General features: G+C 58.1%; 3 protein-coding genes across 3 annotated transcripts; all 3 read right to left on the bottom strand.

Moving 5' to 3' along the window:
* Positions 1–12,385: 12,385 nt before the first annotated feature.
* On the bottom strand, positions 12,386–13,118 carry RPL24 (60S ribosomal protein eL24; the record flags this gene model as incomplete). The annotated part of the gene is made up of 3 exons (XM_066775434.1): positions 12,386–12,673; positions 12,791–12,934; positions 13,068–13,118. The coding sequence occupies 3 exons, from the start codon at positions 13,116–13,118 to the stop codon at positions 12,386–12,388; spliced, it is 483 nt and encodes a 160-aa protein (XP_066633315.1).
* Positions 13,119–13,674: 556 nt separating this feature from the next.
* Positions 13,675–14,900, bottom strand: SLS55_003971 (uncharacterized protein; the record flags this gene model as incomplete). The annotated part of the gene is made up of 2 exons (XM_066775433.1): positions 13,675–13,730; positions 13,784–14,900. 2 exons carry the CDS (start codon positions 14,898–14,900, stop codon positions 13,675–13,677), a joined length of 1,173 nt encoding a protein of 390 aa, XP_066633314.1.
* Positions 14,901–15,714: 814 nt separating this feature from the next.
* On the bottom strand, positions 15,715–16,402 carry UBC13 (Ubiquitin-conjugating enzyme 13; the record flags this gene model as incomplete). The annotated part of the gene is made up of 4 exons (XM_066775432.1): positions 15,715–15,896; positions 15,945–16,076; positions 16,204–16,292; positions 16,350–16,402. The coding sequence occupies 4 exons, from the start codon at positions 16,400–16,402 to the stop codon at positions 15,715–15,717; spliced, it is 456 nt and encodes a 151-aa protein (XP_066633313.1).
* Between the last annotated feature and the right edge of the window lie 59 nt (positions 16,403–16,461).

The following is a 16,461-nucleotide window of genomic DNA, read 5'->3' as shown; positions in this document are numbered from 1 at the left end:
ACATGCCTCTGCCTGGGCCCGGGGCTGCCCAGCTGCCCAGCTGGCGGCGCCGCGGCTGGACTGTGGGCGCGGGACGACGCCTAGTAGGCACCGGCCCGGTTGCGCCTCTGCCAGCCGCGCTGGGAATGCGCCGAGAGACAGTAGTGTCGACAATTTGGCACCGGCGAAACAAGGGCGGCGGGGGAACGTGCGGCTCTAGCTTCGAATCAGTCCCGGCGCGCCGGCGGCACCTTGTTTTTGATCGGGACCGCTGCACCACCGCCCTCAGACAAAGCCTTTTTGTCGCCCCTGATGAAACGCAGGAGGCGCCTCTTCAGCGGGAGCAGGTCATCGGCGGCCGGGCAGGCCAGCTCGCGCAGGCTAGCCGGATACGACGCGAGGCCCTGGCCGCGCTGGCAATAAAGACGTCTTCCCCATTCGGATCTCCGCTCGGCGCGCTGCGAGGCCTGATGACCGTGGGTCTAAGACCGTGTCAGACCCGCCCACGCTCTGCTATTCCTGGTGCGCCTGGCCCGGCGGAGAAAAGCAAGCGCGGCGGAGAACGCCGCAGCGATCCAAGCACCGCGGGCAGCCTAGCGCGCTGAGCAGCGGCAGGCATCCAAGCCCGCCCACGTGGGCGCTGAGGCAGCGTGCGAGACAGCAGCGCTCACGACCGCGAAGCTGCTGGGCTAGCTGCGCCGTGCGGCGCCGCGTGCGGCCTGCGTAGATGCCCTGGCCCGCCGTCCCGGTTTGCGCGCGCAAGAAGCTCGAGGAGCAGCACACGGCGGCATGGGGGCTCTCCACACGCAGTCCACATCCACACGCAGGCGATCGCAGCCGCGACCGCGAGCCAATGCCGCGGGCGCTGCATCGGCGCCTGCCCGCCGCCATGATCGGCCACCCGCCGTCACCGCGCCCAGCACCGCACCACGCTGACCACCGCCAGGCCGGGCAGCGCAAGCAGAGCCGCATCATCGCCGCAGCGCAGCGTACCGGCGGCTGTCGCCTCGAGCCCACGCTGCCCGCACTGCGCTGCACTGCACGCTCGCCGCTCAGGATGCGCATCCCGGCCGCCTGTGGCCAACCAGACGGCCGCATAAGCGATCCGCCCCGATCTGAACAATGCAGCTTGTTCGCTTTCGCGTTAAAACAGAGCGCAGCGCGGCGACGGCCGGCATCTTCCACGCTCCTGACACGCGCAGTCAAGTGCCCGGCGGCCCCCAGGCCCCAGGCTATTACCCCGCGTGCCGCTGCGCGGCGCGGCGGTATCGTACGATGCTTGAAGATTTCTTCGACGGCGAGCCTGGCGGGCGGTTGTGGCCTGGACTGCGCGGCCGCGTTGGACGCAGTGCCAGCATCCCTGCGGCGATGCGAGCGCGCCCTCGGGGCGGCCGACGCCTGACGCTATGCGCTGCGCCCGGATCGCTGCTGGCTTTTCCTCATCAATGCGCCTGCATGGCGTTTCCCGCCGCCGCTCTGGCGCCCATGATCACCCCCAGGCCGGAGCGAACACCCAGCCAGACCCGCGCACCCGCGCATCCGGGCTCCGCCAAGTGCAGGACGCGCTGCCTCCCCCGCGCTGAGCTCACCATGGCGGCCACGCGACTCCGGCGCGGTGGAAATGGCAGGCCCTGCACGCAGCCATCGCCCAGCACCGGCGGGCATGACGTGCGTTCCCGCGTCGACGACTGCCAACCGTTGACGCTGCCTCGCTCGCCGCGTGCTGCGCTCGCTTCGCCTATCGGCCGGGGCCCGAGGCCCGCACTCAGCAAAAATAGCCCCCCCGTCCATTGATGATGAGTCGCCTGTGCCCCTCGCCTTTGCATGTCGCGAAGCACGCTGCATGCTGCACGCTCATTTCGGCCGTTCGCCCAAAGCGACGGCTTGGCCCCTTCGGTCCTAGCAAGGGGTCAAAAACACCACCCATGCCGCTCGCCCGCGAGCCACCCGCTGCGGCTGTTTCTTCTGCGGCGCCTTCGTCACGTCCTGCCCACGCTCCTTGCCCACCCGTCTCAGCAGCCGGCAGTTGCCCGCGACCTGCCTCCAGCACCCCGGCATGTCCCGCGCCTCCGCAGCGTCGCTTGCGCGAAGGATTCGGGCTAGGTTCAGCCTACCGCTAGCGCTGGCCGCTTTTGCCTGGAAAATTCCTTTGAGCGCACGCTGCACTGGCCTCTGCGCGGCGAAAGGGGGGGCTCGACCGCCGTCAATTGCTCGCAGCGTTGCTGCTTCGAGCGCATCTCCGCCATTGGCAGCAGGGGCCGGCGTGGATCGCTCGCAGGGATCGTTTCCCGACCGCTGCCCTTCCTCAGCTGCGCCGTCGACCCGGGCAGCCTCCACGCGACCGGCGGCGACACGTATGCAACGAGGACCGTTGGCCGAGGCGAACGGCGGCATCAACGGCGAGCCACGACTCGCTCAAGGGCGTACCGGGTGCAGCAGCGGGAAAAGGGGTCGCGATGGGCAGCCGTGGCAGGACCTTGCAGCGGCGCCGATCAGGCGGTGTCACTGCACGCAAGAGAGGTTGGTGAGCAGCAGCAGCGGCATCGTCGTCAATCTTGCAGGCCCGCACGCGAGCTGCGAATGGCGGTTGCACATCGCTGGCCGGGGCATCCCTCCGCTCGAGTGGCTTCGACCCAGCGAGACGATCCCGGGTGATCATCACATTGCTTGTTCGCAGGCCGATGTCCATCACTGCCTCGAGCGGCAAAGGGCGTGCTGGCAATCGGGCTCGACCCGCTGCGGTTGGCTGACGCCTCCAAGCTGCCAATCTGCCCGCCTCCCCATCCATGCGTTCAGCCACTGGCAAACTCTACTGCGTTTCCCGGGTCCTGTGCGCCCATGTGGCTCAGGGCCATGCCGCGCGCCTCTCGGCCTGCCTAACGACTGCTGTCCGACTGCTGCTTTCGTCAACGACCAACGGCCGCCAGAGGATCCAAGCCAACGGCTCTATGTTTAGCCACGGTGCTCGTGATCGATAACTCGTACATACAGGCAATATCTACGTGCTTTCGCGTACCTGCGGCTGATTTGCAGCCCTTTGCCGCCGCGCGCTGTCAGATGCCCTGCCCCGCCTACGGCCACGCTACACCCCAGACGGCCACCCAACGCGAATCCGAGCTTAGCCGCATCGCGTAAACGGACATGCACCGACTTCTCGCCCGCGCGCACATGTTTTCTGGATCTGATCTGGCGCCGGGAGCTATCTGGACGGCGCTTCAATCCAACCCGGCCAGGCAAGTACCGCTAGCCTTCCGCGGCGCTCTCTGGCAACCAGTCATCTGAGCAAGCGCAGCCGCACCGCTCATTTACCGCTCTTTTTAAGATCCGCCGCCAAGAACGGAAGGCTTGTGCTAGCCGACGGAATCTGCCCTTAGGCCGCGGAGTGTGCCTTGGAACCATTGGGGCGGACGGCGACATCGGCGTCTCTATAGGGGAGTTGGGCGGGTAGAGGCGCAGTATCGGACGATAGAGAGCAAGAAGGCTGGTTGCGCTACCAACGGGGCGGGGCCTTCTCGAAACACCGATAGAGCCTATAGGCGGTGCTTACGTCGCCGGCCAGCTTGAAGAGTGGTAGAGATTCCAGCTAATGGTGATACTAGGCGCACTAGCAGGGCTGATGTTTGAGTTGCGGTCCTAGTCGAGAGAAACCCCCCGCGGAACCGCCATCGAAGAGCCGGCGACACAGGTGCGATAGCCGCCCCTATTCCATCGTACGACGTCGAGCTGGACGGAGGGAGTGGTGATCCAATGTGATGACTTCATTTCATTTCCCTTTCGTGCTTCAATAGATCCTTTGCGGGATCCATATCGAAGGTAAGCTTGCGTCACCGTCCTGGATTCCAAATTTGCCGCGATCCGCGTTGGTTTTCTGCTTCCGCTCGCTCGGATGCTGACGTTAATTTCTTTCACGAAGTCTCTCATTGTCTGTGTCTCGGCCGGATGCTCGACTGCACGAGCCGGGTTGGGCCGGGGGCCACGGTTCCGAGGACCGGGTTCGGGGTTTCACTGCCCTGAGCGCCAGCTGCACATGCCAGAACGGGTTGCAGCGCACAGCTTGTGAGACGGTGCGGCAAATAGCAACACCGCCCATGGTCACCTGGCGCTGGAGTCAAGACTCGAAACACCCAGCAGGCCGACGTCACGATGGCTAGTGTGACGGCGCTACGGCTGCGACGTTGCTGGGTGATGTAACTGGCCGCGATCGGCATCTTACGCATTATGATCAACGCTCGACTCCTTCCATTGGCAGCTGTCTCAGATGTGATTGTGTCACTCCGCTAAGAGGACGATCCTTCCAGCGGGCCGCGGGACGGGACAAGCCAAGCAGGCTGGGGGCCGAACAGGCAGTATAAGCGTATGCTGTGTACACACGGGACGCGCGCGACCAGCTATAGCGAAGCACGAGCATTTCGCTACATCAAACGGTCCTGCGACGATGACAGCGGTGGGTGCGTGTTTACTTTTCCTCCGCTGTCACCGCGCTTGGCGCTGACTGTGCTTCCAATCCCGTTCTTTTGCAGGGCCCCGATTATGATCTTCGATCTGCGCACTTGGAGGGGTGCAGCCGCGGTGCGATTGGCGCCCGACATTCCCTTTTTTTTCTTTGATGCCCCCTCAGAAATCGCACCAACCGCGCGTCCGGCTCGCTTGCGCCGTTCCTTCGAGATTGGTGTCCACGAGACAGGCCTCATTCTTCCCTGCTCTGTTGCCGCGTGAGGCTCTGCTGGCTCTCGTCAGCGCGGGAGGGACGGGGCCGCGGGCCAACCGCGCGGAGCCAAAGACCTCAGGAGACCTGGTTTTTACCCAAGCAGGTGAAGCTGGCATGAGCACCCGCTTTGGGCGCGTGAGCCGATGCCATTTTCGCCCGTTTCGACCGGGCCTGCGAGGGCAGAGAAAAAAAGAAAGAGCATCGTCATCGTCATCGGTGGAGTACGTCTGTCATCCTCCTGTAACATGACCAACGTTAATTCCTCTCTTCCCGCCCGCTCCCTGTCCGCTCCGTTTCCACAGACTGCTTCCGTGCCCTACACTCTCCTCCTCTCGTGTACTGTCGCGAGATGACAGCAGGCCCCTTCACACGAGCGGCGGAGCTCAGCCCGTCATGCGCGCGCGAATTGTCGACTGGCGGTCCAGACATGAGGTGACGCTCCAGTCCTGAGCGGCTTGATGAGCGCGTTTGGTGCGTGTGCGGCCAATAATCCTTCGGCGAAGGATTGCGAGTCATGTCGTCCAGGACGAACTGGTTTAGACATGCTCACGCTCACCTTCTCTCGCTTGTAGGTATAAGCCCGTCCGCTCTATCCACATCCCAGAAGCGGCAGGAGGTGGGTTTAATTCTATTTTTGGACGCCCGAGTGGGAGGGGTCGTCGTGAGAAAGGTTGGCTGGCGGAGAGGGGGCGTGAGGTTTACAGACGATGCAGGATCGCGAAGGAAGCGGCGGCCGGCAATCCGAGCAACTCAATTGCAAGAGTTGCGGGAATGCACCCGAGGCTACTATGCCCCAGGGCGAATGGAATGGTGCGGCAGAAAAGAGCCAGGGGAGAAAGAGCCGGATATGGGGTATCTAGCCGCTATTCCGGAACGGCGGAGGGAGGGGCTGGTCCAGAACGCCGGGCACAGCAAGAAACGACCGCGCCGCGCAACACGCACGCGCGCCTGCGTCCAGGCCGATATGCACCCCCCGTTGGTTCTCTTTGGCGAGCGAGCCAGAGCAACACCCAATGGCCCTGCATCTCCCGCCCTCATTCGCTGCGCCGGCCGCCTGCTTACTTTCGTTGATTGGCCGCGTCTTGCTCCCCTGCTGCGCGCTGCACGCGCCAGAGCATCAGACGTCTGCTTCGTCGCTCGCGCAAGCGGCCGGGGCGGCTAGACGAAGCACCGCGGGCATTGCCGCCTTGTATACCGCATCGGGCGGGGGCAGCGAGTTGGGGCTGGGGAGAAAAGAGATGCATCGGCCGCTGGCAGTCAGGCCACGGTGATAGGCAGCAGCAGAGCAACCGCACCATCAGCAGCAGTCGTTCGGCGAGCACGACAGACAGCACGCGCGCGCCTCGCTCTCTGCCTCCCTCTTTGTCCAAGCGGGGCCTTCTGCGCCGTTGGTGGTCCCCGACCATCTCGCCATCATAGGATCTCTCTCGTGTACGCGCGAGACCGTCGCGACCCTTTGCCCGTCCTCGTCTCGTATCCGGCTTTTACTTTCAGCCTTATCTGCGCTGTTGGGGGCCTGCGTAGAACAGGACAAGCTCGCGAAAAAGCAATATTTCGAAGAGCCGGTCTTACCACCCTTCCCGCTTCACGTGGCCCTCGGTCGGTGTCTATGCGCTCGTGAAGAAGTCAAAGCAAATGTCGACGGCGCGTGAGTCCGGTTGCCTAGCTTAGCGGCAATGCGCGGTTCGGCTTCCCCCAGCTGCCGGCGCGATTGAGAAGATACTACAGGATACGGCAGCACTGGGCATTCAGGGGCAAGAAAGCAAACTTCCCATGAGCTGAACCGCAGGGCAAGTGGGAAAAATTTTTCTCCCTCATCTTCAGCTCTATACTGAAAAGCCCCGTCGGCATCACCGGTGTTTGACTATCGAGAGAGGCGTTGGAGTTTGGAAAAAAGGCCGGGCGCCGGCGCTATAGTTCAGGGTACAGGCTCGAGCTCGGGGAGGCGTTTTCGAGGCTGGCGAAAGTAGAGGCACCGCCTAGAGGCTTGAACTTAGAATCTAGGCGCTGAGGGACCAGAAAGGCGCGGCGCCACCCGGCTGTTGCTCATTTTTGACGGCCGTTCTTGACGGCAGCTGAAGGATTGCACCGCTTCGTGCGTCCGTGTTCACGATAGACTGCAGACGTGGCCATGAGCGGGCGCGACCGGCGGCATCTCGAACCTCTCTTCCCCTCTCTCACTCCCTTCCTCCCTCATCGCGACAGCCGGAGTTCCCTGGAACCTCATGCGTACACCGGCCGCTCTGGCGAGTGAGCTTGAACACTCTTTCCCTTCCAACAAAAAGCATATTATGGTTGGGAGGTGAGCTGACTTGCATTCGAAGGAACAGCAAACGATGGACGCCGTTAACCCCGCTCTGTGTCGTCAACGACGAAAATAGGTGCAGGGAGTGACGCATGTCGGGAGAACGAGATGCGCTACTGCTCACATGGAGCGTTGGAGCAACTGGAACACAGCTTCCGATGCTTCCACAGCTGAACAACCGCTTGAGAGACCTCTCTAGCTTTCCTCCCTCGGTGGACAGCATGTGGGAAGAGCGTCCCCTAGTCACGCTCCAAGAGGCATATTCGCTGGCAATCGTAGTGTACGAGATCTGTACGCTGTGTTGGAGCTTGCGAGAAGTGTCATACGGGCGGTTGGAGCGCTAACATGGAATTAGAAGCCCAACAGACTGCGTACATGGCTTCCTACGCGACCACTTCTTCGCTGTCTGTTACCTCACGGCGTATCTCGGATTCGTATGTCGAACATGGCGACTCAAACGACGAAAGTTTGTGACGTTCCCGGTTGCTTCACGTCTGGGAACCTGCCCAATGACACAGAGGGTTGAGATACTTCCGGGGACTGCCATCTTTGCACCGAGCGTACCGGGCTTTCAGACGTTCCCAGCCTCCGCAGCCTGACGGCCTCGCTCCAGTTGATCGCCTCGTGTTCCGAGTATGATATTTTTCACTGCTGCCTCCGCTGTTCACATGACCGTTCCGCGCAGTAGCTGAGAAACGATCAGTGTTGTGGCTGTCGCTTCCCAACGCCACAATCCGATCAGGCATTAGCCCATACCACAGATCAGGGTCTCGAGTACATTCGTTCGACCGGTGTGAGACGAAAGACTCAACGAGTCTCTCGCAAATCCCGGGGGATCCGCTTGCCTCAACAACTGCCGACTCAACACACACTATTACGCAAGTGCTACGCGAAGAAGCTGGGCAACCAAAACACGCTGTAGACGACCCACATGGTGCAGCCTGGTCCACGGTAAGTTACCCCGCACAATCGGAGATATCTTGAGTTGCCGGGCGGGCGCTCACGGCGCACGTTCCGCTCGACTACTGCCACAGCCTCTCGGCTCCTGAGCTCCCCTTTGACTCGTGGCCATTCATGCTGAGACCACCCCCCGTTTCAAGCGATATAGTAAGCATGCACTTAATTCACCCAAGAATCGGCCGGGAACGTCGTTGCGGCATTCGCCGTGGGATCCGGTAGCATGTCGTCGGGCTTTCCGGGGGAGGTGTACGCATGGGGAATGCCGTGCTGTGTGATGCGATGGATGATAATGCATTGGCTTTTAGCGAGCGGTTGCGGCGGCCGGCCGGGCGCGCGCGCGCGGGCCATAGGGCCTCGCTTGCAACGCACATCAGGGACTCTTTTCTTTCCTTACGCGCGTTCGGGGTAGGGTCAGCGAAACGTTAAAAAAAGTAACATCGTGCTTTGACCCTTTTCCTTCGGAGGTAGCTCCTCTCCCTTCAGTCCGCCATCTCGGAAAAGCTTCTCGCGCACCGGGTTTTTCATTGCCACTGCGTATATGCCGCCTGCTAATTCTTGCGCACGAGGCCGCTCCGGTTTTTCTGCATCATGCTTTGCGTATTTCGCGCGCTTTGAGCCCGGGGTCGTGGCTTAATAAGGCGGCAGTATATGGCCAAAAATATTCCACTTGCTTTGCTATTGCGTCGTCTTCGATGTCAACTGATGTCTCCTTGCTGGCCTTGATTTTGAGGTCACTCCACTTTCTTTAACACTACTCAAGAGAAAGGGCATAAATGCCGTCTTTAACCATCCCTAGTCATTATCAACAATAAAAATAGGCGGGTATATTGATGTATACGATAACCAGCTGACTATCTTCCATATCACTCTGTCAATTTGTACGTTTCTAAGTTCGGCTTATCCGGCGTTCTTTTTGGGGTGCGATGGAGGGCACAGGATCCCCTTTAATTACATTCCACTCTTCATTCTTTATTCTTTCCATTCTACTTGCAATATTGTTAGAATTCCCTAGTCCAAAATTCAACGCTCGTTTAGATGGCTGAATACAAGAGACTTGCCTCCGATAGGAGTAAGCTTTAGCAGATTTAGTGTTCGAAGCATATACTATTTTATCTACAATGATAATCGGCACGACAATCACATTACTCCTCGTCACATCACTTACTATCCTCATGAGAAAGTCCATTCTTCAAAACGCTGTGTGCTTCCCGCGGAAGACATATCTGGCATTATTTATCGTTGAAAAAAAAGAGGTGCTATGCTGTTAAAGCCCTCTCTGGAAGAGAAGAAAAAATCGCCGCGATTAAATCAGGGCCCTATAACTTTCTCCGGTTCCAGAAGAGAACTGTGGTAGCCAGTATACTAAGTCTGAGAAGGTATCATTAACGAATCTTAAGTGTAAGCCGTTGCCTTTTCGCGGAGAAGTCATTACTTAGCACTTCAGGATTATATAGTCCCAAATCGAAGAACAGATCAGCAGTTAGTTAAAACTCCACCCCTTGACTAGTTCTCCTTGGAGACTTTCGAGCAGCATTCGCCCATGCTGCTGGACCAATATTATTGAACACTGTTGGCAATTAATGTTTGCAGAAGATGAAGACCCTTCGTTCGAGATCTGCTATCGTTAAGCATTTCTGAATCACGCAGCTTATTTACAGGCGGTCTGTCTGCTAAATGGCCGAAGTCGGTCTTATTGATGTTGTCAATTAGGCCATGCATGGCCTTCAGTTTTTCACGATGTGATGGAAAACACCGTCCGGCTTGCCGAGATATTGCTTACTTCCAGGCGTGTTAAACGGTACTTCTCGTTAAATTTCAGCTTATGTGTAGGTCATAAGTGGTAATGACAGACTTTGCATGGAACGTTCCAGGCTACGCGGCACTGGTGCCAGGAATATTGAACTATTACAGAAGCATTGAGATTCATGAAGATCCGATGCTGACGCTGATGTATGCAGAAGTAAAAAAAAAAAAAAAAAAGATAACTACGCCCGTCTGATTACTTTAACCCCTTACGATCACAATTGGACCTGCAACCTGATACGTACAGCCACGGCTACGCTGTTTCTCTAGCCGCTGCTTGACTATTTCCAAAACATAGTCACTGCCACGGGGAAGAATTTTTCCCTGAAATACCCGCCTCCTGGAAAGAACAAAGAGCCATTGGCATACGACAGTAAAGTTCAACCCTGATGAATGTAAGATGAAACAACCTCTCGTGATACTGACCGCACGGACATCTCGTCTCTTCATTCAACCAAGAAAGTTCCGGGATCGGCCTGGTCGACCTCCATTGCATGTCGGCGGAGGGCGAAGCATAGCGCTGGATTCGTAAGATGCCGTTCTTTATATTACCGAGCATCTCCGAGTCTGTATTATGTATCCTGGAAAGCGGCCGTCCGCAAGTTTGTCACCAATCAGCATTCGGGGGGAAAAAAAAAAGAAAAAGGAGCGCTCCGGTGTGTACCCAAGTCCGCGGCGATGGCTGGAAAACGATGCTGACTGATCCGGTGGAGCCGAGTCAATGCCTTGGTTTCTCTCAGAAGTGAAGTAACTCAATGTGATCCAGTATGAATGAATGGCTGTTGTGCACGAGACGCTGGAAAGGCTCACCTTCGTTCGAGTTGCCTCTGTATCTTCATGTCCAATTGGCAAACCTCATGTTCGTCGCAGATGGCCTAGTGGGCGGGTGGTTGTTGTGGTGAGCAACCTCCGGTGTCGCTGGCGGTGGAGTGTGCGGGTAGTAGCTGACGTGATTGGCCGCTCAAGTCGCCGGCAACTGATGGTGGTTGATGGTGCCAGTTGTCAGTGGCAAGGGTATCGAGAGCGGAGAAGACATAAGCAGCTGGGATTTTGTTCACGATCGCGGACATGGATGAAATGTTAGGAAGGCACAGCGCCAGGGGCTGCAGATGGCACCTGGGACATTCTCAACGGAACAGTGATGACGATCTTTTGAAGCGGGGTATCGGGCCAATGGAGCTGACACTGTGTTGAAGTCCCCTCCTCTATTTTACTACCACCATTAAATGTCAGAGGGAAACAGGAAATTGAAGAAAAAGATGGAAGTAGCAGTGCATGCTACCCGGACAAGCAACAGTGACGTCATTGTAGCTACATCTCCCTACGTTTTTCGCTAACCGCCACAAATGCACGACATTTGCTCTTGATGCGCTGGACAAGGTAGTTAAATTGGTATGAATATTAAATGTTAGCACTCTTGATCGCCTGAGGAGAAATGCATGGCCATGAGAACCATAGCAACAAACTCAAACCCATCAGGAACGTTAACACCATGGGTCTGATCCAAGCACACTTTACGAGCACACTCAACGCGGAGCGCCAAAAACCATGCTCGGGTGAGTGTTTCAGGGCATACAGAATTGGAAAGACTGTGACTGAACCAAGTTGAACAGCATGCGTGACGTCCATCACAACACTTACTATTGTACTATTTGCTTATCGATGGCTTTTCAATGTGGAGATCCCCGACAACAGCTTTTCAGGAACATGGAATGCATACCCAATCGACGCCGTACAAAATCGTAGTAGTCCGGCGTGGAGAAGAATGGCGCAGCAACGAAGACGCGAAGGCGGTGCCGAAAACGGCAGAAGGGTCAACTCGTGGGACGGGGACGTGTAGGAATCAGTGCCACGCACCTGAACGGTTTCATGCATCTTTATTTAGCAAGAACCGGCTGCGGAGCGATCAGCAAATTGCATATCAGGGCGGCGCACAGCTGACGAAGTACCGTCAAATTGCTTACGTTCCGATGGTCCCGGCGCACAAAGCACGGAATGGTGGAGAGAGGTTTCCGTCAAACGTGCGCATTAACGGCTTCAGACAAGTTTCAAAACGAGAACTGCCGGGCATGTAAGAATGCGACCTGTCCATCAAAGGTGATCGGGTTTCATGTGAGTTGCGTATGTGCATCAGACCAGAGCAGGGTGTTTGGGGGATCTCGTGAGCTGCAGGTCGAGTCTGTTGCAGGAATGCGCGTTGAGACGAATCACGCGTTTTGTGCAACCGAGGCTCTCGCCGACACTCTCGGGCATGGAACGACAGGCATAGTGATGGAGGGACACGCATTGTGGGCGCCGAAGTGGCTCTGATCGCAGTCGTTTCTTTGTTCATGGTCCATACTCTTCAAGTTGGTTTGAGTGCTCCCGTGTACTCTGCCGTTGCAATTGCTAAGGGTATTCTCTCCTCAATGCCGGCTAAGCGGTGCTTTCACAGTGACACGGTTCGACAGGCAGACGCAAGGACGTGAACTGGATTGCCGTGTAAATGCCTGACCCTATGTCACAATACCGGCAACGAAACTCAGCCCGTATCCTCAACCGCCCCGTTTGATCCGAGAATTTTTGAGAGCAGGCAACCGTTTCGAAAAAGCAACACCGAGCACCCTTCCTTATCCCATCACAATCCCATTTTAACGGGTCTTGGCGGCGGCCTTGGGAGCCGAACCCTTAGCACCCTGCTTGCTCTGGATCCTCTGGGTCTGGCCCTTGGCGGCACCGGCGGCGGACTTGGCCTTCTCGAGCTTCTTCTTGCTCTCGGAGGCGGTCTTCTTCTCCTTGGCGGCGGAAATGGCCTGCTGGCGGGCGGCGGCGCGGGCCTCGGGGCGCTGGGAGCGGCGCTCCTTGATCACATCGAGCGAAGCACCAACGATGGCACGCTGGGACTTGACGGTGCGGCGGGAGCGCTTCTTGGCAACCTCCTGTAGTTATTCGATAATGCATTAGCCCCTGTCGACACGCATCTGCTCCGGCGCATCCCATCGAAGCTTCGTCCTGATGTCCTTCTCCAATGCGGTGCGGGTCCGATGTTGACTAACCTCAGAGATACCCTTCTTGTGCTGTCTCCTGTAGAGGGTGGTCCAGGCAATGCGGCGGGGGTTCTTGCGCTGGAGGAACAGGCTCTCGGACTTGCCGTTCTGGAAGCGGAAGATCTTGCTGTCACCACGGACGTAGAGCTTGCCCTGCAGTCCCAGAAAGATGGGCGTCAGCGAAAGAGTCCGACATGGGCGGTGCCGCCACTGGTCGAGCCGTCGGGGCGCCGTGGAAAAGTCGCGGACGGCCGACGCAGCGGGGGCGCGGGGAAAAGCGACGCACCTTGCCCGGGTAGATCTTCTGGCCGCTGAAGGTGTCGTCGTAGGTCCGCATGTTGACGGTGTTGCGATGATGCGGTACCCGTGGAGTCGCTGTGTCGTTAGTTCTCGATGTCGTCGGCGACCAGGTGTGCTAGAATTTGGGTAAGCGGACGTTTGTGCGGCGGAGCAACATCGGCCCGTCATCTGATTGGCGCGTCTTCCGCACTTCCTCTCGCGAGGCCTTGGCGGCCGATCATCGAATCGTCAACCTCATCTCTTCGTCCCGCACTGCTCCGTCTCCCATTCCTTCCCTGTCGGATCATGAAATTCGCCGTCTGACTTCGCGAGGCGGTAGCTCTGCAGGTCCCACGTCACGTATGCAAGTCAGATCCGCTTCTGGTCATTGGCTTGAAATTTCAATTGCATTCCACTACCGCACAGTCTCTGGAAGAGGCGTCCTGTTGGCGCCTTTTGAAGATCTTAACGCTAATTCAAACCCCAGTCCACCTTCATAGCCATCGTTCGACACCGGCACCGGAGTGCCATGTCATACTTTTGCAAAAAAAAACCACACCAACAATTCTCAAAAGCCCAATCCCAACCTCTGATCTTGTGCAATTCCAATCCTTTCAAAGCTTCTCAATCAAGAACAGCGCGCTCGGCTCAACCAAGTGACCATAGAAGCCTAAACCAAGCGCATCAACTTGCCATCGAAAATCACGAAAAGAGAAAACTTACGTTCCGTGGGCCTGGCCCTCAGCTCCCTCAGGTGCGGCGTGCAAATGTTGACGCCCAGCTTGGTCTGGCATCGCACGCAACCCTTGATGACGCACCACTCCTCGCCTCTGCACCTGCTCCCGCAGGCCGTGCAGAGCACGTAGCCGCAATCCTCGCAGATGCCGGCGACGTCCATGTGCTCGCAGCACTCCCACAGCGTGTCGTCGCGATGCTCGTATGTCGGGCGCCAGCACTTGACCGAGTCGGTCTTCGCCATGTGCGTCTTCTTGCGCACGCGCACGTGCTGCGAGCGGAATGCGGGGTGGGCCCTCAAGTCTGGCTTGGGAAGAGCGCGGGCGCGGAGAGCGAGCACGTGCGCCTTCTCACGTACGGCTGGCGGCGCCTTGTGGTTGTAGCTGTGTGCCTGAGTGCTCGGGGATCCCTCCTGGCCTGGGGTCTGTGGCTGTGAGATCTTCTGCGGCGGACTCTGATGCGGCGGCCTCTGCTTGGGAACGCTCAGCTGTGGTGGGCTCTGCTGTGACGGGCTCTGCTGTGACGGGCTCTGCTGTGACGGGCTCTGCTGTGACGGGCTCTGCTGTGACGGGCTCTGCTGTGACGGGCTCTGCTGTGACGGGCTCTGCTGTGACGGGCTCTGCTGTGACGAGCTGTTCTGCGCTGGGCTCTTCTGCGTTGGGCTTTTCTGCGTCGGGCTCTGCTGAGGAACACTTTGCTGCGGCGGGGTCTGTGGAGGGATTTGCAGCGGCGTGAGCTGGTGCTTCAGAAGTCGCTGGCTCAGGTTTGATGAAGACTTCTCGACGGCGTGCGGCTTTGTGGATGGAAGAGGCGGTGACTCCTCTTTGATGGTTGGCTTCGCCAATTTCCTGCTCGAGAAGTCCTTCGTGATCTTTTGCTTCCAGTCATGGAACTCGGATAACCTCTTCTCCATATAACTGTCACCGGAAGATTGGGTTGATGAGCGCGGGCGCGCTTCGCGGGCCTGAGGCACGTCGAGCAAGGGCGGCGACGAGATCGGCTGCTGCGGTGACGAAATCTGTTGTGGCGAAGAGGTTTGCTGTGGCCTCGACGCCTTCGCCTTTGCCGCCCACGCACGCGCGAAAGTGATTCCCAGGCCGTCCATGCTGAGTGACTGTCGTGGACGAGGTGGCCCTAGGGTTGGTTGGACACTTGGGTTGCTGCGCGTTGGGTGTAGAGTTTCGGTGGTGGTTGAAGGTAGTGTCGCAAAATAAAGAGTTTATAGCCGAAGGAGATCTTGCTCTGGTTACGGAAACGGCAGGTGCAGAATGTCGGACATTCACTATAGTTTGCCAGCTCGGGACATTGGAATTCGGCACTTGCCCGCAGGAAGCCATTCCTCTCTCTACAGCGCGCGCCCACTCCACTTCTGTTCGAAACCGGCTCATATAGCGTGAAGAACAACATAACACGTCATAGCCACGTGGTCGGTGTCGCTTTTCGGGGCGGTTGCGTCTCGCATGTTCCATCCGAGTCAACCCACAGATCATCTTGAGACTACGAGGACTCGATACGGCGATCAGGTACCGTTGAGAAGCCTCGCTATTGGTTACATTATTAATTTGGATCAAGCTTTATGCATAAAGCATGGGAATGTCTTCGCCAATAGAAGGATTCTTCATTTGTGCCAACCGTCACACTGGCTCGTAACTCTTGAGAAGTACCTGGCCTCCTTCATTGACGAACACTGCCTTCATCTATCAAACAACAGCGTGAATACGCTGGAAGGGAATCTCGGTCAAGCGAACCATACCCGTAACGCCAAGTGTAGCCTACCGGGAAATGGAAGCGTCTATAGTCAACCGTTATCCATCACTCATCAACATTGGTAAGCCCGCTTTCCGCCAGCCTAATGTACCCTGGCCACTCATTTGTTCGCCAGTATTTTGGTCTGCACCACGCTTCGCTGGTCTCCGCGCTCATTGCGGCGGCTTGGCATAGGTCTCAGTCCACTCGCGAGCCGTAGCAATGGCAGCGTTCTGGTCTTCCTTCCAGCGCTGGGCAACGTCGTTGGCAAGCGGATCGTCAGGGTTGGGGGCACCAAGCAGAGCCTGGATGGAGAGAAGAATGGTCCGGATCTGGAGGGCCGGGGACCAGTTGCCTGGAGTGGGTTTAGCACCGTAGCAACAGCCGGGGAGGGACGACTCACTCTTCAGGACGTCAAGGCAAATGCGGCCCAGCTTGTCGATGTTGGGGTGGTAGATCTTGGTCAGGAAGCGCACCTTCGGCGGAGTCATGGGGTAATCGTCAGGAAGGAACAGCTCAAGCTTGAACACGCCGCCTGGTAGGCACGCGGTTAGCTTAGAATTCTTCCCCAAACATGCATGCGCCCAAGCTCCCAGCGCTAGTCGTCCGCAGCTCAGACGAGAAGCCCAAAAACTCTGCGCACTCTGCGGCTGGAGACGTACCTTCGTAGGGCGACTGCGAAGGACCGTGGACGGTCACGTCAAAGTAGCGGAGGTTGTCATCGTGCGGGACAGCGCTGATGCCGGGGACCCTGTGGTTCGCAGGCCTCAGTAACGCGCATGCAGAAAATCCTTGCGGGAGCACTTACGGCTCGGCCATCAGGCGCTCCGTCTCCTTCACGATACGCTTGGGAAGCGCCATGGCAAACGATCAGACGGCGTGGGGTGGTTGCGGGCGGTGCGGCGGCGGCGGGCGGTTGT

Source organism: Diplodia seriata (assembly GCF_021436955.1).
Source record: "Diplodia seriata strain FDS-637 chromosome Unknown scaffold_4, whole genome shotgun sequence".
Lineage (NCBI taxonomy): Eukaryota > Fungi > Ascomycota > Dothideomycetes > Botryosphaeriales > Botryosphaeriaceae > Diplodia > Diplodia seriata.
This window is presented reverse-complemented; position numbering and strand designations above follow the sequence as displayed.